This window comes from Orbicella faveolata, unplaced genomic scaffold, assembly GCF_042242905.1.
Source record: "Orbicella faveolata isolate gen_17 unplaced genomic scaffold, um_ofav_v1 contig_13, whole genome shotgun sequence".
NCBI lineage: Eukaryota > Metazoa > Cnidaria > Anthozoa > Scleractinia > Merulinidae > Orbicella > Orbicella faveolata.
In genome coordinates, this window is record NW_028301540.1 from 13849995 (window position 1) to 13877500 (window position 27506).

The 27506-nt window shown below is 39.0% G+C and overlaps 3 protein-coding genes and 1 long non-coding RNA gene across 4 annotated transcripts; 2 read left to right on the top strand and 2 right to left on the bottom strand.

Moving 5' to 3' along the window:
- Positions 1 to 322: 322 nt before the first annotated feature.
- LOC149115118 (uncharacterized) lies at positions 323 to 7645 on the bottom strand. The gene is made up of 2 exons (XR_016205986.1): positions 3767 to 7645; positions 323 to 3495 (listed from the first exon to the last, which is right to left on the bottom strand). It is a non-coding gene; the product is annotated as an uncharacterized LOC149115118 (long non-coding RNA).
- A 302-nt stretch (positions 7646 to 7947) lies between these two features.
- On the bottom strand, positions 7948 to 16377 carry LOC110067273 (translin-like). The gene is made up of 6 exons (XM_020774586.2): positions 16257 to 16377; positions 15560 to 15650; positions 13524 to 13623; positions 12003 to 12118; positions 10518 to 10600; positions 7948 to 8832 (listed from the first exon to the last, which is right to left on the bottom strand). Exons 1-6 carry the CDS (start codon positions 16362 to 16364, stop codon positions 8608 to 8610), a joined length of 723 nt encoding a protein of 240 aa, XP_020630245.1. The 5' UTR covers positions 16365 to 16377; the 3' UTR covers positions 7948 to 8607.
- Positions 16378 to 16419: 42 nt separating this feature from the next.
- Positions 16420 to 23643, top strand: LOC110067272 (RING finger protein 32-like). Its single transcript, XM_020774585.2, has 9 exons — positions 16420 to 16601; positions 17598 to 17808; positions 18573 to 18715; positions 18957 to 18989; positions 19617 to 19741; positions 20267 to 20375; positions 20691 to 20803; positions 20961 to 21024; positions 22446 to 23643. The coding sequence occupies exons 1-9, from the start codon at positions 16548 to 16550 to the stop codon at positions 22659 to 22661; spliced, it is 1068 nt and encodes a 355-aa protein (XP_020630244.1). The 5' UTR covers positions 16420 to 16547; the 3' UTR covers positions 22662 to 23643.
- Positions 23615 to 27478, top strand: LOC110067274 (uncharacterized). The gene is made up of 5 exons (XM_020774587.2): positions 23615 to 23998; positions 24313 to 24353; positions 25156 to 25204; positions 26339 to 26419; positions 27287 to 27478. Exons 1-5 carry the CDS (start codon positions 23894 to 23896, stop codon positions 27386 to 27388), a joined length of 378 nt encoding a protein of 125 aa, XP_020630246.2. The 5' UTR covers positions 23615 to 23893; the 3' UTR covers positions 27389 to 27478.
- Positions 27479 to 27506: the final 28 nt, after the last annotated feature.

A 27506-nucleotide genomic window follows, 5' to 3' on the forward strand; every position in this document is an offset into this window, starting at 1 on the left:
GCTAATTCCATAAAACATTGATCTAAAGAGCATTACACAAAAAAATATAAAATAAACAGTATAAATAAACAAAATAAAAAGTAATACTTAAGGTTACAGTATACCTTCAGGGGTGTCTCGCGCGCAAGCGATGTAGCGCGTGCAGTTTAAGCTGTAGATACCTAAACCCCTATATCAAATTAAAGCTTATGGGGCTGGCTATCAAACTATACCAAGAATTTTGAAAGAAAATGAATTGTCGAATTTTTCACGACCACTAAATGCGAGCGCCCGAATCACCTTTCGAAAGCTACAAGTCAAAGCGAATTTCGTTTTTCGCCAATTTAATTTTTTCCTCGGTTTCAGGGCCCAAAGCGCTTAAAAAACCTGTCTGCGTTTTGGCATATTCAATTGCAGTAAAAAGTTACAGAACATTTTCGAAATAGGATTTAAAAAATGTGGAGTGATCGTACAAAAATCGCTCTCGAAGAAAAAGTATTTCCAAATTAACAATTCCCAGACACGCTTTTGTAGTTTATATGTTAAACTAGCCACTGTCCAAATTTAAGAGCAATTGAACAAATTCCCTTTGAGTTATAACTCTTTAAAGTGTCTGCTTCAAGTGAAAAAATTTATTCGAGAAAACAGCGCTAAGAAAAATTTTCTGCTTCGCAAACAAACTCCGCCCACAAACGCCTTCAACTGGGTTCTCAGATAACTAAGCCAATCAGTGCAGGGAAAGTTTACTACCGTTAACCTCCTGGTGAAATTTACGCGCGAATCTCTAAAAAACTCTTGTGTTTCGCAATGCGCTCAAGGAACCGAAGGCAGAGAGAGAATTTTTCTGCAGCTCGGTTTTTCTTGAAGCTGGTCTGGCAAAATGGAGAAGACTAAAAAGGATACGAACGCTAGAGTGGCTGAGCGAAGGAAACAAACAAAAGAAAGCGCGGAGAGCAACTGTGTGTGGGCAACTGTGCATGGATAATATTTCAAATGGTCTCAATGAGTCCGACGATTCGTCGATATCGGACTCATCAGAAGAGTCTCTGTCAGCATCCCTGCTATTGCTGTCAAGTTCCGAAATTTTTACAGAACCTTTCTTTTCTCTTACCACGAATATTTGCCCGCCTTATACGATAACTATAGCTTCATCCGCGTGGCGAACTTTCGCTTCTTCACTCATTGATGTATTTTCATTCGTTCTTCGCTGTTTTCGCTTTTTCGAACTGGTCCATGGTTTAAACCTGGTCTATGTTTACTTATAACTTAATAGAGACACGCCTAATACCAAAGATGCTGGGTAGTCAGAACAACAATGCTGATCAACTGAGTAGTCAATTCGTGACATCCATATAGGTAATTCCCGCGAAAATCGTCTCGGTTGATTGCATACGCGCTATAGGGCTGTCAATCAAGAGGTAAACTTTTACTTCCGGTGAGAACGTAAAACCGCCATTTCTCCGCCAATATTTAGCCTTTTTCAAAATTTTTTTCAGAAATTAGAGATTATTCTTCGACCACTATTTTGACCCAAAAATCCAAATTTGAAGAAAATTGCCGACCCGAAGGTATACTGTAACCTTAATTAATTAAAAACTGGTGTTCAACTGATTTACGTAGCTCAATAATTGAAACAATAGCCCGTGGCGGATTTCCAACGCAAACGTAGCTTATATTTATGTGATGAATGGGTGCTATAAGGGGAGACTTCGTGGTTTTATTTTAAGCAATGCAAGACACGCAAAATGGAACAAGTTGGGAAAATTGGGAATCAGAGCGCCGTTCAAGATTAAGGTATCGGGAACGCACGCTTTTAAAATCATGACCGTAACCTCTGTAACCAAGACGTTTGCTAGAAGTTCCAAAAAATGTGGCAAAATGCCCTTAAAAGTTTGAACCAATTTACGTAAAAGTTACTGGAGATTTATCTTCAGTCTGCGCCATTCAAGAAGCTCGATCAGTGATCGACTGAGCTAACTTGGCATTAGACGTTTCACAGCACCGTATCTTTACATCAATAAGGTTTGTGAGCGTGACATTCTGAGAAAATGAAAACAGCCATTACTTAAATAAATAAAAGTATAATAAAGTAAAAGAGACGATTCTTTCAGTTTTTGATTCAACTTTTAGAATTTGGTGATTGAGATCAAATGAAAGCACTGAATTATGCCGTGTGTCTGGCTATTTTTTTTTTTTTTTTTTTTGGAGGGGGGTTCTTTTTGTTTGTTTTCTTGGTTTGGTATTTTGTTTTTGTGAATAGGGTCTGAATAGTCCTGTTCTTCAAAAGTTATGTCAGGCATGCTATGGAAAAATATAGCTTAGCAAAATCTTAGCCGCCCTGGCTATGTAAATATATAGTGCTTAGTTTTTCGTCATTTGTGAAAATTAATATTCTGTTAACTATTAGCCCTTGAACGTTTGTTCCGTTTGACCATAGTTAGTAGAGGTATGGTTTGACTGGAATAAAGACTCGTAAAACAGGCAGAGACACTCAGAATTACTTTGTATTTGCTGAAGGTTTACCTTATTTGAGAAGATTTAGGAGAAAATTTTGAAATATCTAAGAATATTTTGGCGATTTCGAACGTTCAATCGTCATCTTCGTTCTACGTAGCAACTCGCCGTGTGCTTGCGGTTTTTATCGATATGGATATTTAGCGAACGAAGAACGCGGAGTCAATTTTGAAAGTCGATGAAAATCGCCACTTGGCAATGCATTCTCAAAAGTATCGGTTAAACTGATCTACTTACTTTTTGGCTTAATACAATCATTTGTAGAATTTTATTACTAGTTGCCTTATGAAAATGGTGCAATCTGATTAATTTAATTGACTGAGCTATCGTATACCACACAATCATTGATGTGCAGTGGATAGAGGTCGAATTCAAAATGGCGACGTCTTCCCATTTTTCCGAAATTTGGAAGGCAAGTTTAGAAATAATTTGCCACCTGAAACGTCAGTCACTCCCCGCGGAAGATTGTTACTGTTGTGTCAATCAAATTTTCATTTAGCTTCAAATTTTTCATTGCGGAAACGAAATACACTAAAAACGCCTTCCTGGCTATGTTGCTGTAGTGTTACTAGTTAAGTCGAAGTAAAGCGATTTCAGGGAGTTTTGGCTGCATTGTTTTCCAGTATTTTTGACGGGCTGCGATGAAAAATATTCGTTTGCCGGCTATCAAACACGCACTATAAATGGTGACATCTGGAGGCGATGAGAGCTTTTCAAGCAAATTTATGGCTATTTCCCGCCTGGGCTTCGCGATGAAAAATATCTGTGAGATTTGCGAGCTCACATTCCCCCTTAACGGACGTTTGCCGGCGATTAAGGAAAGCAATGCTGGGCTTCGCCTTCAAGGTGAAATCTCGAGGCGATAGGAGCTTTTGACGCAAATTTATAGTTAAAATAATATATTCCTTCGGCCCGACATGATTTCGACCTCGCATACTTCCACACCAAACAAACACAAAGACCACGTGGTCCCGCGGGATGCGGGTTAACTTGCATATGTGCCTGCAAAGAAGAACAAAAAAAGAAAAGAAACTCGACCGAAACTTTGACGCGGCCTGCCTCAGATCAGGCATTCCGTGTAAAAAATACACTAGCCCAATTAGCGTCTATTTTTGGTCTCGGAATTTATGCAAGTGTCATATATATCGAAATATGCAAATAATCATAGGACCTCAAAGGTGCCAAGATGCCAAGGGCACACAATCGCAAATCATACCGAGATTTCCGTTCAGTCTCGCTAAGCCGATAAGCGAGTTAAAAATTACGGAGGTACCTGTGTAGAGGGTCACCAGTCAGTGATTTCTTAATTCAAGTTGATCACATTCCATCTTTTTTTTCCTTTTCGGATGTCTTCGGAGGAAAGACAAGTTGAACAATTCTCCATCGTAGAACACACGGTTGCCACTCAGTGGAGACTGCATAATGTCAATGTAAATTCAATTCTTACAAAACAAATGACGCTGGTCTTAATAAATCTCTTTAAAACCGCAGTTTGATACGGTTGTTTAGAAGCCAGCTTTTAAGCACAGTACCATCTTATTTCGTTAGTTATTTCCTCATTTCCAAATTTGTAAGCCGTAGTTTGATTGAAGCGTGATGACAATCTACCACCTACGTTTGTCTCCTAGAACGAAGAACCCAAAAACGGAGCATTTGAAATCACCAAATTTTAGCCAACATGTGGATGATTAACAAACGCGGGACAAGAGAAAGTGCACGTATTTGGTCATATTTTCTGTTTGATTTACGCAAACGGCGATACCATGACCCCTTGTCAATCATCGCCAATGCAAAGTTCAGCGAGGTAAACTCAGGAATGGACTGGACTTTGTTAATATAGAACAGACACACAAGGACCTGGACAGACTTTCTCTAATGATAACGAAACAGTCATTTGTAATGATGGTCTCTTTACATTTGCATATGAAATCACATAATTATAAGTGAAATCAGATGCATTGAGCTGAGTAGGCCGGTGTTTAGTAATGGTAATAGGACTGAGTGGAGTCCAATTCGGGCTGTAATCATACGAGTGATAACAAAATCGGACGACCGCGCAGCGGGAGTCCAATTTGTTTATCACGAGCATGATTGCAGAACGAATAGGACGACAGGAAATTTTATCACCAATTAATCATAAAAGTTACAATTTCCGAGAAAATAAGAATAGCCAAGTTATGAAAGGAAGGGAAAATTTGCATTAAAAGACTGATTGGTTGATTTAAACTACAACTTTGAATGTGATTGGCTTATTGAACTGTCCAATAACAAACTGTCCAATAACAAACTGTCCGATAACGACCTGGTAAGTGAATTAGTAGAAAATAGGAGTTTTTTAAACCAATCATAATCGAGGAAATTTTAATTCTTGTGATTAAACTGGTTATAAATCAAGCAGATATCAACTAAATTACAAGAGCTTTTCTACACTTCCCTTGCAGCTAAAATCCACGAGGTAGTGCCTTTCTGGTACTGCGCTATCAGTTTGGTATTATACGGTGTAATTGAAACAGTAGTAGTTTGTTCTTGGGCTAAATGAAGTACAATTTGTATTGGTAGTCGTAATGGAGCGAGTACAATTAAGAATTTGCACTACGACGTATATTTGAAGATTCTCTTAAAATTGCACGTACCTTCAAGCGAGTGAAATTTAAAAGAATTTTCAGATATGATCATATCTCTCGTAGTGTAATAACTTACACACGAGTAGCGCAAACCCAATAGCAAGAGCTTTCATACGATTACTCACTCATTGAATGACTGAGAAAATAACGAGCGCGCGGACGTTAATTGGCACTGAAGTACGAATTGAAAATTAACGATAAATTAACCTGAGAAATCAAAATCATCTTATCTCTTTTAATTCTGGAAACATCCAGATTTTCTTATCTTCCTACAGTAGATCTCCTTAGACAGTATGCCTTCTATAACACAATAGTCTCACGATAGGAAAAGAGTTTTGCGCAATTCTCAAACTCATTAATAATTCATCACGATAAAACAAAGAAAATCACAACCGTGCAGGTTTAGATACTCGGTCCTAATTAGCAGAGTTTGACGATTTTACTTCTCCGTTTTCTCCTTAGTTTTTGTTTCAATTGAGAAGATATATCAAACACTCGAGACAATGTTTCATCGGCTATCCAAACACCTCGAGTTTCATCAAAAATACTCCGCTGCGCGTCGTATTTTCAACTTTCTTCTCGGTGTTTGGATATCCCGATGAAACACTGTCTCGCAGTGTTTCGTCTTTGATATATAACAAGATGAATCTTTACTTATTGTGCAAACAGCTTTTTATATCACCCAAATTAACAATGAAAAGTGAACAGAAAACTAATACAAAATATTTTTTTCCCATCCCTTCTACGAGGTGTGTTACGAAGGAATATCGCACATTTTGGAATGAATCGTTCGCGATGACTGCTAATTACTTGCAATATTTTCCAAAGTTTCCATTTGGTGAGTAGAAGTTCATTCCACATGACGATTAAAAAACGGAAAAACAAAGAGTTAATGTTTGGAAGCTATCAATTTGAAGCTTCGCGTAACTAACCATTTCAGCAGAAACCACTTGCTCAGTCAATTGTCCAGAACTAAATTGGCAAACTGAATGAGTTTTGCAATCCTCCAAGAAAAGAAACTCCAACACAACGAACAGGTCTTGTGGAATCCGCGAAAACTGAAACACATTCCCGTCTACAGCCGAGACTGGTTTTGCTTCCGCGGTCTTAATGAGCATAATTTATACCCAGACATTACAGGCTAGAACTAAACACAAATGTCTTACTCCAGTCAATTACAGCATGGCATAAATTATTTGTTCCTATACGCGAAAGGGAAAACTGTCACGGTTTATTATAAAAAGTGTTCAAGGTCTCTGTTCCGGTCGGCACACGCTAGGGGTCATGTTGCGGGAGGTGCCTTGACGAAGGGACAAGCCCTTCGAGTGTACCCATAGGACGCCTGTTGTAGCACAGGCAGCCCAAGCTCTGTCTATGAACCACACAAGCAACACAATATGGCATTGAATTATAAGAGTTATATAGGGGATTTTCTACAAGATATCCATGGAGGTAGTTAAAAGTGAAAATTCTCAATAAAAATGGCTTACCTTATTCCAGACGTGTGTTGTTTGCTCCTGGTGTGGTTATTTTACCGATTGAACTTGATTTAAGCGACTTTTTTGAATTCCGATTTTCCCTTTATAAAGAGAGGACAAGGCGAAACACCTCAGTCGGAACAGCCTGCCGAACGAAGTCAAAAATCCCAGGCTAAAATGTACCCACGGCCATAAATCCACCGCAGAATTCAAGGGTAAAGGTTGATCTTTCATTTCAATCCTCTAGCCACACTATCGCAGCCCTGCGAGCGACGCCAAGCGGCTCTTCGTGTCCCCAGTGAAACGATAACACTATGGAAGAGCTCCGTGTCGTTTGATCCAACGACCGTTGAAATCGGCTTGGTAACCTCGTCATGTTGGCAAACCAAGACTCGCGGGGGTACTAGACCGCAATTTGTCAACTAAACTTCTTGTAATCCCCTCAGGTCGAATTTACAATGCAAAATAAAAATCGTACAGAACGCTTTTGCAAAATGGCTTCAAAACCAAAGAAACTTAAGATCAACGGCGAAATCTCCGTAGAAACTGAGGAGATACAATCATTTTTCAAGTGGAAGTCGTGGTAAGTTTTCCCGTTTATGCACCTTTTATTTGTTTGTATAAAATATTCCCGAGCTGATAAACTAAATTTGCTTCTCTTAGGGTATTGTGGAATTACGAATATTGTGAGGAAACTGTAATGGAAGCCAGCAAAATTTTGTCTAGAGCATACCAAGAGAAAGAAATTGCCGTAAGCAAATTGAACTCTGTTCTGCTCGGGAGAATTCTTAACGAATTATGGGGAGATGAAGTTAAATTGGTGAGGCGAGGACCAAGTAACTCAAAGGTGCGTAAACGTGAAAACTATGACTTCCACTTCAAAAAATGATCTCCTCAGTTTCTACGGAGCTTTCGCCGTTGATCTTACGTTTGACAAATTTGACAAATTGCGGTCTAGTACCCCCGCGAGTCTTGGTTTGCCAACATGACGAGGTTACCAAGCCGATTTCAACGGTCGTTGGGTCGCGGATCAAACGACACGGAGCTCTTCCATAGTTTTGTCGTTTCACTGGGGACACGAAAAGCCGCCTGGCGTGGCTCGCAGGGCTGCGATTGTGTGGCTAGAGGATTGAAATGAAAGATCAACCTTTGCCCTTGAATTCTGCGGTGGATTTGTGGCCGTGGGTACATTTTAGCCTGGGATTTTTGACTTCGTTCGGCAGGCTGTTCCGACTGAGGTGTTTCGTCTTGTCCTCTCTTTATAGAGGGAAAATCGGAATTCAAAAAAGTCGCTTAAATCAAGTTCAATCGGTAAAATAACCACACCAGGAGCAAACAACACACGTCTGGAATAAGGTAAGCCATTTTTATTGAGAATTTTCACTTTTAACTACCTCCATGGATATCTTGTAGAAAACCCCATATAAACCCTTATATTTCGATGCCATATTGTGTTGCTTGTGTGGTTCATAGAGAGAGCTTGGGCAGCCTGTGCTTGTAGTAGGTACCTGCATCGTGCAGGACGTTTTTGCAAAAAGGGGGCATGGCACACCATGAAAACTGACACTGCAACATGTTTCCTAGTGTGTGCCGACCTTCAGGGCCGGATTGCTCGAGACCCGGTTAGCGCTATCCGAGGATTCAAAGTTAACCATTAACTTTTCTTCTATAACAATGTCTTTCACTTCTCATTGTGTTTTATGTAGTTTGAGATTATTCAAAATCAAACCTGAAGGACAAACAATATAAACAGACACCTCACCGCAAAGTTACAAAACTGAAATCAAAATTCTCACGAATCCTGGGTTAGCTTAATCGGGCTTTGAACAAACCGACCCAGATGTTTTGATCACCATGAGCAATACTTTAGCAACGAATATTGTCATAATATTGTAATGCTCTGTAGGCTTCTGTTCAACTCTCAACTTCATCGGAGCGTTGTAGTCCACAAAGTCAAACCCCTATTGAGAGCTTTCCTCTCTCTCACCCCCAGAGGTTTTGATTTGCCCCCTTCAGGAGGCTTCTTCCATAGCTGGTTTCAGTCCTCTGATGGTCAGATCGTAAACAACTTCCTCGATTTTCTTCAGGTCATATTTGAGGCCGTCAAACTTCTTTCTCAGAGAGTCATTTTTAAGATTCAACAGTCTGAAGCCGGCATCTAGTTCTGCTACAAATGCAGCTATTTTGTAAGGTCGGCCATAATCCGCAGAGGTTACACTATTCACCGCAAACCGAGACTGTAAAAACAATCAAACATATACCTGTTAATTTAATTAAGGGGAATTGTAATTACCTGTGATTTTCATTCATTTGAGCACAGGCTTCCACAATGTCTTAGACAACAATACATAAGCACCAGTATTGGAGCCTTTTTACATCACGTCACGCAGCCATGTTGGTGTTCCAAAACAATGAAATGGCGGCCAACAGCAATTAAATAATGAAAGAATGAAAGATGCGAATGCAGCCATAACACTACTGGAAAAATGACCTGAAAAACATCCCACAATCACGGACTAGACAGACATCGTAAACTTCTGATTGAGAGAACCAACTTAATTGATACATTAAGTCTGTCGTTTTCAAAACAAAGAAAATAGAGAGAAAAATAGAAGAAAAAGAAAGGCAATCTTTTAAGTGAGAATTAGAAAAGTAAATCCTAAAAATCTTCCACAGTGATTGTGCAGGATCATAGAGGGCAGTATCCGATCCAACTCTCAAAACAATATACAGTAATATACAGTACAAGTCTGATTAGTTTACCTTAGTAATTGCCCCCCTGAACTAACTTAGTTGAGTAATAATAATGATTATTTCAGATCTTATTATAGTAATTAGCGTTATAAATACAGTATTGTAATAGGAGAGGGTCAGACACTTCAAAAATAAAAGCTTTTTATTCATTTATTTGTTTGCTTGTTTTGTAAAATTCTAGGTGACTGACACTGAAATTTTAACATGTTATGATGTGTAGTGTAATGTAAGATTCCATGAGCCTGAAGTATGTATTTAGATGATTTTTACAGGTAATCTTTAACATGGAGAGGGAATTTAAATGGAAGAGCCTTGATGAATTAATGTATGTATGTAATAACTCTATTTGGGAATAAAGAATCTTACAATTATTATTCAGATCTATTCACTAGCAGTGTCAAAATTATAATCTAGCTGAATGGAGGTTAGATCCTCTACAATCCAAAAAAGATAGCTGTGGTGGTTCTCGTTCTCTAGACTTAGCACTGAATCTTGATCATTTCATTCCAAATTCCCGGTAATAGGTCATTTCTGAGTCACCTGTTTTCAAACGAGTCCTCATAAAACCTGACCCTACAGGGGACACTTGTTTTAATATGAATGGTTTCGCACAAAGACTCCTTTTGACACAGAGGCAAAAGGTAGTTCAGAAATGACACATTGCATAGGTAGGTCAAGTCTGCAAATGAGTCAAGTGGACCATCAGGCTGGAGCTTATCCCAGTGTCCATATCATGAGGCGACTAGGAGTATTTCTACTCCCCCTGGATGGGATGCTAGTCCATCCCAGGGTTACCTCCAACATTAAATTCGCTGGTACCCATTTGTACACCTGGGTCAGTGAAGAGACGCATTGTGAGAGTAAAGTGTCTTACCCAAGAACACAGCACAATGTCCCAGGCCAAGATCAAACCTGCACTGCTCAAACTGGAGACGAACGCATTAATCATGAGGCCACCGTGCCTCCACATATAATGCATAGGACTGTGAACAAAATTAATGTACTAACTAAAGATGTACAAACATGTAATGTATATAATGCACAAACAGGATCATTTCCTCAATTTTAATTATTTTGATGATGTCATCTTTACCATAACGATTGCAAAAAGAAAACATATCATTATGGTTTGCTAAATTTTTCCTTCAAACTGACTGGTGAAACTTACGAGTTCATTAGCAAGAAGAAGAAGTCCAGTTAAGAAATCATCCAGATCAATATGGAAACCATCGGATGACCGCTCCACTTGGACTGTAATAAAAAAAAGTCTTTATGTCAATCACATGAAAAGGAGAAAAATACATGTACCGGATATATTACATAAAGCTTTTTCTGGGTTCCCAGTCCATGAGATTATACAAGCACGGTAAGTGGGTGAGCAAAACCAAACCATCTGTCTGCCTTAGTTTTTAACATGTTCTTAGGTAACCAAGGTAACTCTCCCCCACCCCCTTTTAAGATAACTGTATCAGTGTTAATGTGAGAAAAAGTTATCCCTGTTGGCCAAGTCAGGACTTGCATTACGTGATCACTCGTGGCCCTTTGGAAATATTCAAATACTCAGTTATCATTCTTACCTCGAGTTTCCTTCAGTCAATTGACCAATGTGTAACTTGAACTACATTTCATTTCGTCAAAATTAACTTCTGCTTCAAAACCTCATATCTGGGCATCACATAACACTCAGCGTGACACAAGTTGCTTAAGGTAGGCAGGCAATAGCGCTGATGGAAAAAAGTTACCCTGCCTACCCTCTGAGGTGAAACAGCTGCAGCTCCCCGTTTTCCCTTCCCCCACTGCCAAGACAACCCAGGGAGAATCATTACATCCCCCAGGTAGCTGTTGTAGGTCAAAATGAAATTCAGGTTAAAATGAAATTCCTTTGTCTCTTAACCCTAATTATTCATGGATCATGAATACCAGTAATTAAGGCTAAAAGACAAAGGAAATTGATTGCTACATGTTGGACATCTATTACTATGGAATTAACATACTTGAGCCGAGTATTACGTCCACTGAACATAAAGGGTCAACCCATACACGACCGCTCTCATGTGGCTTTGATAGCTCAGTTGGGAGAGCATCACACTGGTATCGCAAAGGTCATAGGTTGAAATCCTGTTCAAAGCCTGAAAATGTTTTCAGGTCGGTTTTTTCCAGTAGTGTTACGGCTGCATTCGCACCTATCATCATGGCTACGTTTAATTGCTACTGTTGGACATCTCTTACTATGGAATTTACATACTTGAGCCGAGTATTACGTCCACTGAACATAAAGGGCCAACCCTCACATGACCGCGCTCTCATGTGGCTTTGATAGATCAGTTGGGAGAGCATTGCACCTGTACCGCAAAGGTCGTGGGTTCGAATCCCGTCCAAAGCCTGAAAATTTTTTCAGGTCTTTTTTTCCAGTAGTGTTATGGCTGCATTCGCACCTATCATCATGTCTAGGTTAAAATCATTTTAACCTGAATTTCATTTTGACCTACAACATAGCCACAGCAAAGTAATGAACTGTACAGTAAAACTTATGTCATACATGTACATGCACCGAATGGGTTTACATGTAAATGCTACAAATTGTAGTTTCTTGCCAATCAACAATCAGCACAATGATCTTTACATCCACATAAATTGCAAATTTTCTAGATACCTCCCAGCATTTCTGCCAGCTCTGGTCGTGTGATTAGCCGATCACTCTCCAGGTACACAATAAATGCTCCAAGATAGGCAAACCGCTGACTCACAAAGCGCCAGTGATCACAGAATCTATAATGAATATACATCCACTGTAAGGTACAATTTAGTCAAGAAAAATTGTGAGGATTAGATGAGCCACCCGGCTCATAATTTATGTGCATGTGTGCCAGTAATGAATCCTGGTTTTCATATTAAATAAAATAAAAGGCCACTCTATATAATAGTTTTAAACAGACATTAAAACTTGTAAGGTACTTAGCTTAAACTGTCTTAATACTAAAACCTAACAATACGATCTATGTGTATTTAAAATCAAAGAGATATCTATTTACAAAGCATCTCTTAAACCTTTCACTACTAACACATGGGACCTGGTAGGCAGACAACCTGTTCTTTGGTGGCAGGAGAAGATCCTGTCCGGGATGTGAGGGAGTGCCCACAAGATTATTCCACAGCCTCGAGCCCCTTCCTTTACCAATCTGTTGGATCGGCATTACTTGTTGAATATATCTGAATCTAAATGCCCTTTTCTGTAGCCTATCAGTTTGATTGAAGCATTTAATATAGGCAGCCATACCCCACACTAAGAAAGGTAACCAAAGAGTGACATAATAAGAGAATTAAAAAGATTATAAAGGTCAGTTAAACTATAACCAGATGCTTTTACACACCCTATATATACCGGTACATATGCATTTAAGAGCTCTTTCCATCAAATAAGTAATTAAGTAAGTAAGTAAACTTTATTTAAGTGTCGGTCATTCTAGCGTTGGTAGGTCAAGGTAAAGTCTGCATATAAGCCAAGGAACCCATCAGGCCAGGACATATCTCCGGTTTCTGTAGCATGAAGTAACTAGGAGTAGTTCAGTTCTTCCCTTCCCCCCCCCCCCCCCCCCCTCCTGGATGGGATGCTAGTCCATTGCAGGGTTACCCCCAGCATTACATGTAAGTTGCCGGTACCCATAGTTATTATATGGCTAGCTCCACGAGCGGGCAAGATGAATCAAATCCTGCTCTGTGATTGGCTACCAGAGCGGGCAAGATGGAGCTATCTTGCCCACTCGGGACTACCCGCTGTGTCCCGTCCAAGAACACAACACAATGGCCCCTGGTGTGGGCTCGAACCTGGACCACCCGATCCAGAGATGAGCGCACTAACCACAAGGCCACCGTGCCTCCCTATCCCAGTGGCAGGACTATCCTGAAATATCACTCCTAGAAGCTTCACAGCATAGTGTTGCTATAATCCTCTCTGGACAATCTGTTAATGAGTCAACGACCAACTGACCAGCTCACTGACTGACCAATCAATCAATCGATCGATCGATTGATTGATTGATTGATTGATTAGGCCATGAAGACTTCAGCACTTGTATTTCCAGAGGATTTCACAGATAAGCCAAACTGCTCATTTTAACACCATATTTGGGCAAGTCAGGGTGTAGATTTGACATTCTATGCAGTTAACACTGACCTGTAATATTGACCAGCTGGTATTTTCTCCACAAGATTTGCATACTGTGACTTGACAACAGTTAGCATTTGTCTGCTCTTAGCACAAGTTTTCTTCACAGCTGAACATAAATTTGACCATGATCAATAAATCATGTAGCTGCAATATAGTTTCAAAACATTGGCGTGAAAATATGCTAGCATATTTGTCTGCAACATTATCTGTTCCGGGAAGCGAACAATTTTCTGAGAACGTAGCTCGAGAAAATATTTGAGCTTCGAGGAACAGATCAAGGACAAATATCCGAGCATATTTTCACTTGTGTTTATTATCCTTCAAATCTTTTTCGCAACACGTAGCGTTGAAAATTGGGGAATATGTTCAGATGTTCCCCAGTTTTCGCTGAGGAATATTCGGTCATGTGACGTGTTTAAACCAATCGTGTGCGAGATAAAATATTTGATAGATTATAATAATGACTAGTTATAGTACAGCTACTCCAACCAAGGCCACCCAAGCAAATTCTTTGCAATTTAAACAAAGCATTTGAATGTTAAAACAAAATTGATTTTTTTCAGCCACTCCCTGCTCAAATTGATTGTTAATTATTTGTCAGAAAACCATTGCTAACATCCAGAGTTTCCATTCACTAAATTTGCATAGACTTTTGTTGGTTGCCTTGGTGAAGTACAGGACTTGCACTGTAATTATACAGTTGAACCCTGCAATTTCAAATTCTCAGGGGAAATAAAAAAATAGTTTGAAAGAACCGATGGTAAATGGCAGAAGGGCAAATATAAGGGAAATGTTTGTTTTTTAATTTAAAATAACAGGGAATTCAAAGTAGCTGAGTTTGAATTAGAGAGGTAACACTGTAGTAAATAGTACATGTAATTACAGTGCAGCTCAGATGTATCCAAACCATAATAGAACCGGGGATATGTACACGCTTCAACAATCCCATCTTCATGGAGCAAACACAACTGAAAGATAACTTTTTTTCGACACAAAGTAAACATGGTCCAAGTAAGCGTGTGACTTGGAAACGTGCCAAAACACACAACTTTCCCTTGAAGAACATTAAAAATAACAAAATGTGAGTGGTGCACCATAGAAACTTCAATAATCAATTCTTTCATTGGGGAAAGAGCATTTTACCATTTGAATGAACAGTCTGTGTCAGATATAACTGGAGATATCATTTTCTCAACAAGGTCTTCGGAATGCTTAAAACAATAAAAATTCTCGCAAGCAACTCGCCAACGCATGCCAAAACACAGAACTTTTCCTCGAAGAAAAAATAACTAAATGTGAGCAGCGCACCATAGAAACTTTCATAAACGATTTTTTCGTCAAGGAAAGGTTATTTTATCATTTGAATGAATGATCTGTGTCAAATATAACTGGAGATATCATTTTTTTGACTAGGATCTTCAGAACACTTAATTCAGACAAACATTTCGCAAACAACTTGCCATCTTTACTTGTAAAAACATTAAGTTCACATGTTAAAATAGGGAGTTCAAGCGACTGTTTCAATTTTCTTCCTTCTGGTAGCTTACATGTAAGATCAAGCAAGTGTTAATCAATGGTAGTTTGTCGGTGAATTTGCGAAGTGATTGAAAACTCAAAATATGATAGCTTTCATTGATCAGCAGGACGTCTTAACGACATGCAAATTTCGCTTTGAAGCCTTTTTCATTCCCAGAAAAATAATGTCCCCTTTTTGACCAACAATGCTTCACATAAAGAAACTCATGGAAATGCATAACAAAGAGACATACATGTATACGCATGTATATACACACATGTGTGTCCATATTAACATATGCATATACGCAAAATGTGCTCATATAATACGCATATGCGTAGTTTGCATATATCTGAGCTGCACTGTATAATAATAAAATACAGTAATTAAATCATCTCATCAATTAAATCATTTCAGGCTACAAACAACATAATAATTTTGCACCATGTTTACAAATCGCACAACCTCAGTAAGGAACTCGAAAAATTTCTCACTCGTGTATTGAATTAAGCAAAGTCAGACACACCTTCAGGACTTGGAGATTGATGCACTGCTTGTAAAACAGCCAAGACTTCTCTTGCAGACTTTTCCAAGTCACGGGTGACTGTCTTTATTTCCTAACAAAATCCAACATCCCAGTATCAGTAGCAGTGGCCGTAGTTTGTCCAGAAGAACAGTACTAATAATGATTCCGGAAATGGTCGGAAATCAAATGGAAAGGTCCGGTTCGGTTCCTTCCGACCGGAATATTCGGGATCACCTGGAGGTGCCCGGGTCCACTTTGACCGATCGGACTAGCCCGACCAAAACTTGCCGTTCCATTTTGACAAACCGGTTCGTTGCCCTACTTCTCTTCACTTATGTAAGGAATTCGGAAAATGAATAAGAAAATGGTAAGAGTCATTCCTCTTGGCTGGCCCGGTTTGATCAGAAAATGTCTTTCCATTTTCCTCGGGTGTTCCACCGGTCTCTGACCGCTCGGTCCAGCATAAATGGAAAGCACCCTCTGTGCCAGTTTTATGTACGTTCAGGGGAGCCTCAAGATTGCTCCAGAGTCAAAAGCAAAGAAAAATATACCCATTTTTCATTTTTACTTAGCTCCCCAGAAAGGAGAGGGAAAATTCAACAGATGCACGTGTGCGTGAAATTAAAAGTTCTTTTTGAAGCTGATCTGGGGAATAAGTCCGGGGTCGTACAAGCGGCGAGAATCTCGCAAAACGCACCTCTCTTATTTCTTGATCGTTAGATAAATAATCCTGAAAGGAAGCAAACAGAGATATGAGTGGTTTCCCCTCTTCGGCTTCCTCTTTCTCTTTCGCTTCGGCCTCCATCTTGTTGAGTGTACGTTACTTGCTGAGCAGCGGTGCGCTAAATAAGATGCTGCGCAGGAAAAACGCGTGCTACGCTTAGTTTCCAAGATGGCGTCCTTGTCAACGAAATTTATTATGGAGCTTATTTTAAACTGTGATCTGCGTCTAGAATCTGTGACTTGATTCACTGTTTGGCTTTTTGTGATGGCGTATATGAAGCCACATAAACCATCGGCAAGTAAGTCAGGAAACAGTTCGGTAAGTTAGTTTTAACCTGTCATTCTCGATGGGTGTCTGTTGGTGCTCAGATACATGTACATGTACCTGTAAGTGATCATTTTACTAAGCAAAACTTGTTACTAAGCAAAACTTGTTATTTTGGGTGACCAGCAACTGTATGTATTTTTAATTTATTTATTAATTAGTAATTAAGTTAATTTTACAGTTCAAATAAACCTTGTTGTTGTTACTCTAGTGTACAGATTTAATGTATTATATACTTTTGATATCCAACGAAATGAACCATACGGGTAACTAAACACGAACATATTTATACAAATTATGAAAAGTACATCATGTACACTAGAAAGTAGTGATAGCTTAACTTAGCTTGCATGTACTTTTTAACACAGTTGTCGATTTTATTTACAAGTGAATAATATTTAAGAAAGATCATACATTTGAACTGCGGAGAAAGATATGAAGACATGATTGATCATTGAAGATATACACACAACTTAAGCAGCTGTAAAATTAAAGCCTGAAAAAAATTGGGGCTTGAATGGGATTCAAACCCATGACCTTTGGAATACTAGTGCAGTGCTCTACCAACTTGACCTATCAAGCCAACTGGGAGCTGGTCACTTTGTGAGTTCGTAATATACCTGTAGATGGTGAAGAATGCAAGTGAGTATGTGAAAGATCATATATTTGAACTGATTATGATATGAAGACCTGACTGATCATGGCAGTTATACATGCAACTTAAGCAGTTGTGAAATTAAAGCCTGAAAAAAATTTCCGGCTTGAATGGGATTCAAACCAATGACCTCTGCAATACCAGTGCAGTGCTCTACCAACTAACATCTTGAACTATTAAGCCAGCTGGAAGCTGGTCACTTTGTGAGTTCGTAATATACCCATAGATGGTGAAGAATGCGAGTGATCATCTGAAAGATCATATATTTGAAGTGTAGATTAAGATATGAAGACATGATTGATTGATCAATCATGTCTTTCAATTTTATTTTCCAGTCCAATGTGGCACTTGCTGCTGTTGCTCTTCAAGACCACATGACTCGTTCTCTGTCCCTCAAAGACCCATTCAAGAAAAAGAAAATTAACCACAGTCTTCCAGCAGCAGCTAGAAATAAAAAAACAAACAAGGCAGTGGTAAATACTTCTAAAGAAGGTGATGACAAAGAAGAATATGTTCTTGATCCAAAACCAGCGCCCCTTACATTGGGTATGTTTTTGCTAAATTGTGATTCAGTTGTTGTAATTATACAGTCATGTAAAACATAAATTAAATACAACAGTTGAACACTAAGAGGCAGAAGTTAGTGTCCAAAATGTGGAGGGATCTGGCCCCAGTTGTTCAAAGGGTGGATAGTGCTATCCACCAGATAAATCACTATCCAGTGGATAAATGTTAACAAATCAAACCACACTATCCACCAGATAGTGATTTATCCGGTGGATAATGTTATCCACCCTTTGAACAACTGGGGCCTGTACTGCAGAGGTAAAGCTATATATGTGAATTCTGGGTCACCTATCTGAAGAATTATAAGTCTGTAAATTTTTATAGAGGTGTCCAGAAGGACAGGTTTGCAGGTCTATCAGGGCTGTACTCTTAGAAGTGCCTGGGTGCCACAGGCAATGAACTTTTACCTTTGGGTGACTGAAAAAACTTACTTTTTTCATTAAGCTTAAGTGTTGGGCACCCAGGATTTTGTGGTTAGGAATCTTTGGGCTCCTTGTTATTTTTTAGGACACAGCCTTGCAGACTATAAATGTGCTACATATAACATGTTTGCATAGTTTTGAGCAGGTTTTTTTAATCTTATTACATGTACACTGTACACCTGTGCAGTGAAAACCGTTCGTGTTCACATCATGGCAACATAAAGACAAAGATAATGCTGAAAATTCAGCTTATCTCAGGTTATGTGTTTTAGACCATTTGTAACATGTACATCCTGAGTTGAAAATTCCATTTTTTTACAGCTCAGAAACTTGGCCTTGTTGAAGCTCCAGAACTCCTCCTTTCTGACAAAGAGTGGAGGAAAATCAAGGAGACGTCAAATGCAAGACAAGACTCATCTCAACCATGTGTGATATGCAAAGAAGACTTTGGTCTACAACAACAGGTATGTAACAACTTGTAGCCACCATCATATTGAACATCAACAATTTTTTCAGTGGATAATATTGAAATAAGTAAATGAATGCAATTTTTTAAAAATTTATTATGAGTTCTAAAGTCGGGATTGTGGTTTTTTGTGTCTGGTGTCAGGTTTTTTGGGGGCACATTACTCTTTAAAAGATGAATAATTTATGTTCTGAAAAAAGCGCTATATTTACCTATTATTCTTTCTGCATCAATTGCAGGTTTTGTTATCATGCACCCATGTTTTTCACAGGGTATGTACCATACATTACCATACATTGTACATATAAAAAAATATATAATTACGATTGAGTTTAAATTTATCATGTAGCTTTAAGCTTATAGTAATCTGAAAAAGGGAAATACATGTAAAAATCAAACTGGTTTGAAAGAGTTTAGCAAAAAATAGATTTAAACTACAAGCCATGTGCTTCAACCTCACTACACTCTGGAGCAGGACTGACTGGCTGAGAGGAGTTGTGTGGATCTGCATGCAGTGGATATGAAAAGTCCTGGCTGTTATATAAAAAGGGGCTGTTTAGTATTTTTGGGAGCTGACTGGGTTAATTGCTCAAGTGAATGCTCAAGGCTCCTCTTGCATAATCTAGATTTTTGTTCCTCGCCGGATTATCATTATCATTATTATTGGACTTTAATTCTTGTATGATTCAAAATTTTTAAGACAGTTTGTTGTATTTTTATGTCATTATTTTTACTTTTTGTCACTAAAATTAATGTACAGTACAGTTGTTATCATTTATGGTCATTATAAAATGCATCTCCTAACACTAGCGAAAATTGTTTTGAAAAACTTTAACCACTAAAACTAAACCACAATATATAAAGCTTAACTTTTTCCTAATTTTTCTTATTCCCTGCAGACCTGCCTTGAAGCATTTGAGAGGTTTTCTGGTCGTAAATCTTGCCCCATGTGTAGAAAAGAACAGTATCAAAGACGGATTATCCATGAAGGCGCTAAGGAGTATAGGATAAAATGTGCAACAAGGTACATATCCTGGCCATGTCAGTTAGTACTAATTCAAGATACACTTGTATTGTGAGCACCAATATGGCGGTGCTATTAGGGTTGTGAATCTTTAAAGCTTAGACAAGATGGCAAGATTAATATGTTTTTTTTCTGCAGTGGGGGACGGAGCTCAAGACTATCTTAGCCTTGCAAAAGGAAGTGAGATTCTGAGACATTTGAAAAATTTTTATTGCATGACCCATGAAAATCTCTTGTGAGAGGCATACATGTAATCCTTGAAGGAGCAGCCACCTATAATGTACCACAGTCTGTGTACAGCCAAGGAGAGTGAGAAGCTGTCAACAGGTTAAGTGGACTGCTGTACACAGTCTGCATTAACCACACCTACTATTATGTGAGTTTAAAGAATACGCTGAAGCTAACTGATGATGCAACTTGCATAAAAAAAATGTGGGTTATTGTTTTGAGTGTTCTACTGACAACTGTTCAGTTGAGTTTTTAAATTCTTCAATACCTGTCTGAGTGTGTTTTATCTTTGAGCAGAATCCAAGCAGCTTGGCGTGGTTACATTGTTCGGCAGTGGTACAAAAAGCTAAGGCAGACAGTCCCTCCCAAAGATCCAAAACTCAGAAAGAAGTTTTATGAAGACAAGGTATACATAAATTGCATGTCATACTGCTGTCAGTCCCTATTGTGTGTTAGATATGGATTGCCTCTCCCACCAATGCTTACATCTGCTTTGTTGCTTCTACAAAAGGTCATAGAAACTCGTGTTTTCCCCTACACTTCTTTCGTGCTCTACCACTTCCTGCGTGCTTTACAACAGAACAGAGCATAGTTGAGGCTTCTTTATTTATTAAATACGAATCTCAGAATGTTTTAAGACAAGAAGTTTACTTGTAAAAACTATGAAATTATTCTTATTACATGGATAGATTTTTTATTCTTGGTTTCTTTTTCATTTAAGTTTCAAAGCATAACTGATCGCCTTGTGCAGTCTATGGAAGCCCGAAATCAAAGTGTTGATGATCTGCTTCTGGAGATTGACCAATCCATTGCCGTCAGCCGTCACACAATGAGGTACTCTTTTTCTGGTAAATGATAAATAAAATTCAATGTAGTGATAGCCATATGTCCACTAATTGTATTAAATACACCGAGCTTGGTTTTTTAATTCACCGCCAGTCGATTGCCCATTGTCTTTTTGCAAAACATTTTTCACTTGTTTCCTTTCTAGGCAATTGGACGGAGAAACTGGGGAAACATTGGCAGAGACAGACTGGGATCAGGTTCAACTTCAGGTGAGAGAGAGACTGTGTGCTCTTGGTTCAATAGACTGTTTTCGATATATTAAAATTCAGCTTGATAGTGAGGCCTTGAGGACACAAACAAAAGAAATGAATAAACATGGTCGTTCAATGTCCTTTGTTTGTGTCCTCTAAGCCTCACTGCCAAGCTGAGTTTTAATATATCGAAAATGGACTATTGCCATCGTTCTATTGCATCAGAAACAGTGCGGTATCGTCACTGGTAGAAGAGAGAAGGGCCCGACACTTTGGTATAAATCATTGACCGTGTTATTCAGTTACAAGTAAAGTTCATTAAACAAAGAACTGGAGCATACAGATTATTATAAATAAGACACCTAACGGAAGTTATCTCGTAACTTGTCGTGCAGTATCATCTCGGGAAAGAAATGTGGCTTACTGAACTGGGACAAAAGAATTCGTTATCTACTGGTATATTACGAACTCAGTTCTCTGAGTCGGTAGAGCACGTCACCGGTGTCGTAGAGGTCAGGGGTTCGAATCCCATTCAAGCCCGATTTTTTTCAGCCTATTTTCCAAAGTGCGTTGGTTGCATACATATTACTGCAGTGATCTCTCGTGTCTTTAAAAAGTTGAAGTTATCCACGGTTAGGGTGGAGGGGTTAGTGGAGCTCACTGACAGATCTATTACGGTGTTCTTCACAGAGAATCAAGTGATACATGTTACTAATTTATGACATCAATGGCACTAATGAGTTAATTGATGAGTAACCGATTGGCCACAAAATTTCTTGTCAGCGATTACTCATTGATGGTATCAGCCCGGAGAGGGCTCCCATAAGAAAAGGTCGGAGATGCACGTCGGCTCGCTTAGGGATATAAATCGGCAGGGGACTATTTTGTAGAACGTTGAACGCCGATCGCCAAATGCACTGTTTGCTTGCGGTTTAGTAGTTTCGCTCATGTTTGCTTGCGGTTAGCTTTTGTTTATTAGGAGACAGCATTATATTGCATATGGCCCTGTCCCACAAATAAAAGCTAACCGCTAGCAATGAAATAACCGTAAGCAAACAGTGCTTTCGGCATTCGGCGTTCGGCGTTCTGCAAATTACCCCTGCCGGGTACGAAACGCCGCTTTTTTAGCTGTCAAAGGAGCTCAGTTTAGGGTGCACTCGAAGAAATATTTATAAAAGACATGCTCTTTTTTTCGTTTTAAGGCTCGATTTCCGCCGGTCTCTACTAGCGCGGAATTCCTTTCCTGAACAGCAGCTGGTAATCGAGTCTATGTCTTTTAGGGGTTTAATTCAAATTTTCCGACAAGCATCCCCGACTGTTTCATATAAGAGTCCCCACCGGGGGGAGGTGGGGCTATTAGTCATCGATTACTTACGTCTGGCTTGAGCAGGTCAAGACACTATTGAAATTACTTATATTTTTATTGAACTGTATTTCAGGCAGTACAAAGATGTGTGACTGACTGTCCAATTTGTATTATGCCGCTTACTGACCAAGGACTATACAAAAAGAACTCTTCATCACGGCCCACTGTTTTGCTGTCGTGTTCACACGTGTTTCACGCCACCTGTCTCGAGGCGTTCGAAGAATTCTCCTTGGACAAACGACGTGTGTGTCCCGTCTGTAGGTCTCTTTACCGCAAGAAGATACTGTAGTAAAAGCACAGAAAGGAGTCCAATGTCCTTAAACTTTTGTACAAGTATCTTATCTATCATTTCGGAGACTTTGGTGGTTAACTGGTATCGATGACACAAGAAATGATCGCGAAATCTCCAAACCAAAAAGCTCTTAAATTTAGAGCGATCACAGACAGCCCAAGCTCAGCATAGAACGTAAACGCGACTGTTCACGAAGTATTTTGTTACAAAGATTTAATTTATTTGGGTTTATATGAGAACTCGACGGCTATTCGAATGACTTATTCTGTTACTAAAATGTAGTTTTCGTCGTTAGCCCGCTCCTCAAGCCAGTTTGAAGTCACAGTCATGTTATTTCCACGGAGTGACGTTCGCGCTCTCTTCTAGCAAGGTTGGGTTGCCTGTCGAAAAGTATGGCAGTTTGCGATATATCCACTGACTTCGGGCTATCCTCCTAATCTACGATGCTCAAATAAGTTAGTTTTCTCTACTTTGATAAAGACATATTACAGATATTGGTATAATTTTTTTGTTTCGTTTTGTTCCTTCAGCTTAGTTTTGCGGTGTCGTAAGGATAACATCTTTCCTTCAAGGCAAAAGTTTGCATGATTTAGACAGGGGGGATTTTAATACTGGTTTCCATCCATTCATAATAAGATTAAGAAAGAAAAGGGGATTACAGCTTACATTCCTGACATTCCTTCCAGTTTCATTCGCTGAGAAGCTACAATCTTGGTCAGAATAAAATGAGAAATAAAATCACCCCTCCCCCCGAATCAATGATGAACTGGCGCTAAACCCAAAACGGGCCATTTTTCCATCATTGAAATTTGGAAGGGGTGGTCTTTTTCCTTTAAATTGTCCAAGATTGTAGCTAAATATTTATTTCTTCAATCCAAAACAACAGTTTAAGGGGAACGTGGAATAACGAAATTGTTTAAGGAAGTACAGACCCCCAGTACAAACGGAAAACGAAATTAAATTCATCGCTTACTTTTGAGTCCTTCCTTGTTGAAGTATTTGTTTAGTACTCTCAATTGGCTCTTGAAATTACAATAACACTTCAGCGTTTATTATCTTTGTCAACTGAACCATAAAACCGCTTGTTTGCATAACAACACCAATTTAAGTGCTTGAGTATACTCTTCACCATGGCAACACCTCAATGAGTGGTTTATAATTACAGTAAACGCTCAGCTTTACATTTACATCAAAGTAATTGTGAGAGGTGCTTCAAGGTTTCACACAAAATGTCCGACGACAGGCTGTTTGCAACGAGTTACAGATATGAAGTGTTCAACCCGAACGCAAAGACTCTTCGAAAAGCGCTGGCACTGCAAAGATCGCGGATTGAGGTGAGAAGAAAGTCATTACCGGCTAATTTAACATTGAACGTATTCGTAACGGATTTTTACGCGCATTCATTCATCACACTTAACCTTAAACGTGTCTTGAAATTTGCGGTGTGCGCGCGTTTTGAAGGTAGTGTTAATTAACTATCTAATCACTTTATTGACGACAATGTGTATGGTAACATTTACCCGACAACAAGCAGATGATGACGTAAAAAAAATTGTACTTGTATGTATTAGTAATGATTAGAATAACAAACAAGAAAATAAGAGTGTGAATATTAAATATAATTTAACTGCTTTCACTTGTTTCACAGACAGATGAAAAGATTGCACACAGAACAGACATGGAAAACATGTAAGTTCCCTTTCATTCTATTTAACTGATGTGTTATTTTGTTTTTTCACAAGCCTCCAAGAGAGGCGCGATGCGTGATACACGGGCGCTGAGAGTGAATGATCATGATCAGTTTCACTACGCTTATAAGGTGATAATTACGTACTTCATTCCTGTCCCTGATTGATATCTTCAGAGAAGTTGACGGGAGTTTATCCGTTTTTTTTCCCGTTCTTTTTTGAATTGGGCTGGGTATGGAGCCCCTCTTTACGGCTGCTCCGTTAATACAGCCACCTCGTCATAACGGCCAATTAATTCTGGTCCGAACAAAGGCTCAGTCAGTAATTTTCTTATTTAAAGAACCTCTTTTAGTACGGCCACCCCGTTAACACGGCCAGATTTTGTGGCCCGTTGGTGACCGGATTAACGGAGTTCCACGACATATCTTCGCAAGCCGTGATGTTACATGATGTTACGAATCCTTTATAATGTACTCCGGCAAGAGACAATCTCTTGCCGGTAGCTATAGTTACATGAAAGACCCTGAAATGGATAAAACGTTTCCTGTTTTTCCTGAAATGTGATCTAAATGGATACCTCCCCTCCCATACCCGGCCTCTTTACAATCTTCGCTTTTGTGTTAGATTCGTTCTTCTGCTGTTGTTGTCGTTGTTCTTGTTGCTTTATTCTGTGATTTCATCTGATTTTTGCCAGGTCCCATTGATCACCGACTTATTCATGGTTGTAACTCTCGTTATGTCCAAAAACAAAACAAATAACATCTAATAATAAATAAACATAATAGTGTTTCTTTCTCCTTCAGAGTCGCAAGCGAACTAGAGAGAGCCCGATGGTTCAGCAGTCTTGAAGAGGTACGCCAAAGCTTTATGTTAATCTTACATATTTTCCTAATACTTATGTCATGAAGCAGAGAACGAGTAGAAAGGAGGGTTATGCATGGTATTGTAGTGTAGAAGGGAGTACAACACAGTGTAGTTTACATGATGTCCGTTGTCGCACAAGGGACTTATTAAGGCATGGCCCAGATTAGATTCGCATTTGTGTTTCTTGCTTACGATAATCAACAGTTCAAGTCTTTACAGAACTGACATCAAGATACGACACTAGGAGAGCTGATCTGCTGTTATCCAACTACCTTGACCTGAATGCCATTAAAAAAAATTCAAAATTCTAAATTAAACGATCGTGAGGATGACTTCAAAAGTTCAAAACCTAAATCACATTAGTATTTGCACCGAATTGCACTGAAGCTATTAGTGCATTGATGAAGCTCTATATATGAAGGGTGTTACTAGTTACGCATGCAGGTTATGACGTATTAGTATCACCCAACTAGCGGACTAATGCAAATCCTGCGTTTTAATTGGCTACGCTGCTAGAGGACTATTAGTAACAGTCCTCGAGTAGCGAAACTGGCGCAATCAAACGTGACGCTTTCTTTCGTTTTATTCCCAAACAAATATTTCGTCAACTTGCATTTGCTAACTTTATTATTGCCTCAGTTTTCTGTCCGACTAGTTGGGTGATACTAAAACAATTAGACCCTTCGCCCTCAAGTCAATAGCCCATTCGGCTTCGCCTCATGGGCTATTGACCCGTGGCCTTTGCGTGCTACGGGTCTAATTGTTAAATAGACAGTGTTTGTCCAAACACCGAGAAGAGAGTTGAAAATACGATGCGTAGCGTAGTGTTTGTGACGAATTTTCGAGGTGTTTGGAAATGTAGTCAAACACTGCCTTAAGAATTTGATATATCTTCTCAATCGAAACTAAAGCTAAGGAGAAAATAGAGAAATAAAATCGCAAAAAAGCTATGCTAATGAAGATCAGATACGCGAGACCACCAAGGCTAAACTTGACTGGATTATTTTAAAATGAGTTTGTGAAGTCAAATTTTTGTCTTGAATAGGGATTTGTTGACTTTTTGGAATCTACACGTCATGAAAACGAAAAGTACTGAACTTAACTGGTGTATACTTCTCACAGGACAATGAAAAGAAACGACAAAGAAAAGAAAGCGACCTAGTAAACAATGAACTTAAGATGGCAAATAAGGAATTCATAAAGGTATGATTGATAATTGAGTGATAAACTAACAAAAACGTATAAAAAACGACACTTCCAGTGTTCCAGGAGGATCAGTAATCTTCTTAATCATTTTTGCGAGGCCCTCTGTTTCGTGCTGCTGCCTTATTCTGCCCTATCCACCCTGCCTTTTCTTCTGCCCGCACCAACCTTGTGTTGTTTTGACTGCTGCTTAAGTTCTGTACATAATTGCAATAATCATTTACGTCTTCCCCGAAGTCTTCATTAAAAGCTGCTGACGAGCGCTACGTAGGCTAATAAGTGAACTCAAACACTCAATGCTTGATCGCAAGTCCGTCATTGTCCAATAGCTTCTAAGTTTTGGACTGGGTAGCCTTTTTTCCGGGTGTATGGGCCTCGACTGCGTCTCCAATCCTAAACACCCAAAAGAAGATCTTGGCCAATATCCAGCCATATTGATCTCACACTTGGTCAATGACCCAATATAACAAACCGAAAACACCCTTATGCTTCTTCTATTTCAACTTCAGTAGGAGTAAAAGGCAAACTGCGGTGACGAAGATAACAAAACAACGCGTGTCGCGAACACTTTGATTTTAAGACGTTGACATATACCTTCAGAGGCAACCATTTAAATTACAAATAACTTTAAATGCGTTGAATGAAATCGCTGGTAGTGAGAGGCTTTCCCTTTAACAAGCTTGATATTTTTATTGAAGTTGACAGTTACTTGTGATAATACATTGTTCGTGGCTAGTCTTGCGCAGCGCTTTCGTTATTGTTTGTAGATTTCAAACGGAAGTTTTTTTTCCTGATTAGGTTCCAGCAAGAGATTATCAAGATAATCTCTTGGTTCCAGTGTTTCACTTTGTTTCTTTACTTCTACAGATCCGCCGTGCGCAGCTGAGGAAATTGTTAACAGAGGAAAATATCCAATACGAAAAAGAGCTCAACGAAAATGGAAAAGCTTTCTACAAGAAAAGAATTTAGAGTGAAAACTCTCGATCTATGATTTGAGTTCACTATATGTACAGGAATAGCCGTTTAATAATTAAATACGTGTTGAATAGTCTAAAAAAATGTGACATTTTACTTTGTCGTTACAAAT

What these genes read in the sequence shown, in the direction of transcription:
- LOC110067273 (XM_020774586.2), bottom strand. Translation starts at nt 16,364, where the DNA reads ATGGAGGCCGAAGCGAAAGAGAAAGAGGAAGCCGAAGAGGGGAAACCA. An exon ending in ACGATCAAGAAATAAGAGAG is followed by an intron (nt 15,651 to 16,256) that starts GTGCGTTTTGCG and finishes GGATTTTGTTAG; the next exon opens with GAAATAAAGACAGTCACCCG. An exon ending in TCAATCTCCAAGTCCTGAAG is followed by an intron (nt 13,624 to 15,559) that starts GTGTGTCTGACT and finishes ATTTATGTTCAG; the next exon opens with CTGTGAAGAAAACTTGTGCT.
- LOC110067272 (XM_020774585.2), top strand. Translation starts at nt 16,548, where the DNA reads ATGGCGTATATGAAGCCACATAAACCATCGGCAAGTAAGTCAGGAAAC. An exon ending in GCACCCATGTTTTTCACAGG is followed by an intron (nt 18,990 to 19,616) that starts GTATGTACCATA and finishes TATTCCCTGCAG; the next exon opens with ACCTGCCTTGAAGCATTTGA. An exon ending in GGGATCAGGTTCAACTTCAG is followed by an intron (nt 21,025 to 22,445) that starts GTGAGAGAGAGA and finishes ACTGTATTTCAG; the next exon opens with GCAGTACAAAGATGTGTGAC.
- LOC110067274 (XM_020774587.2), top strand. Translation starts at nt 23,894, where the DNA reads ATGTCCGACGACAGGCTGTTTGCAACGAGTTACAGATATGAAGTGTTC. An exon ending in TGCAAAGATCGCGGATTGAG is followed by an intron (nt 23,999 to 24,312) that starts GTGAGAAGAAAG and finishes CTTGTTTCACAG; the next exon opens with ACAGATGAAAAGATTGCACA. An exon ending in GGTTCAGCAGTCTTGAAGAG is followed by an intron (nt 25,205 to 26,338) that starts GTACGCCAAAGC and finishes TACTTCTCACAG; the next exon opens with GACAATGAAAAGAAACGACA.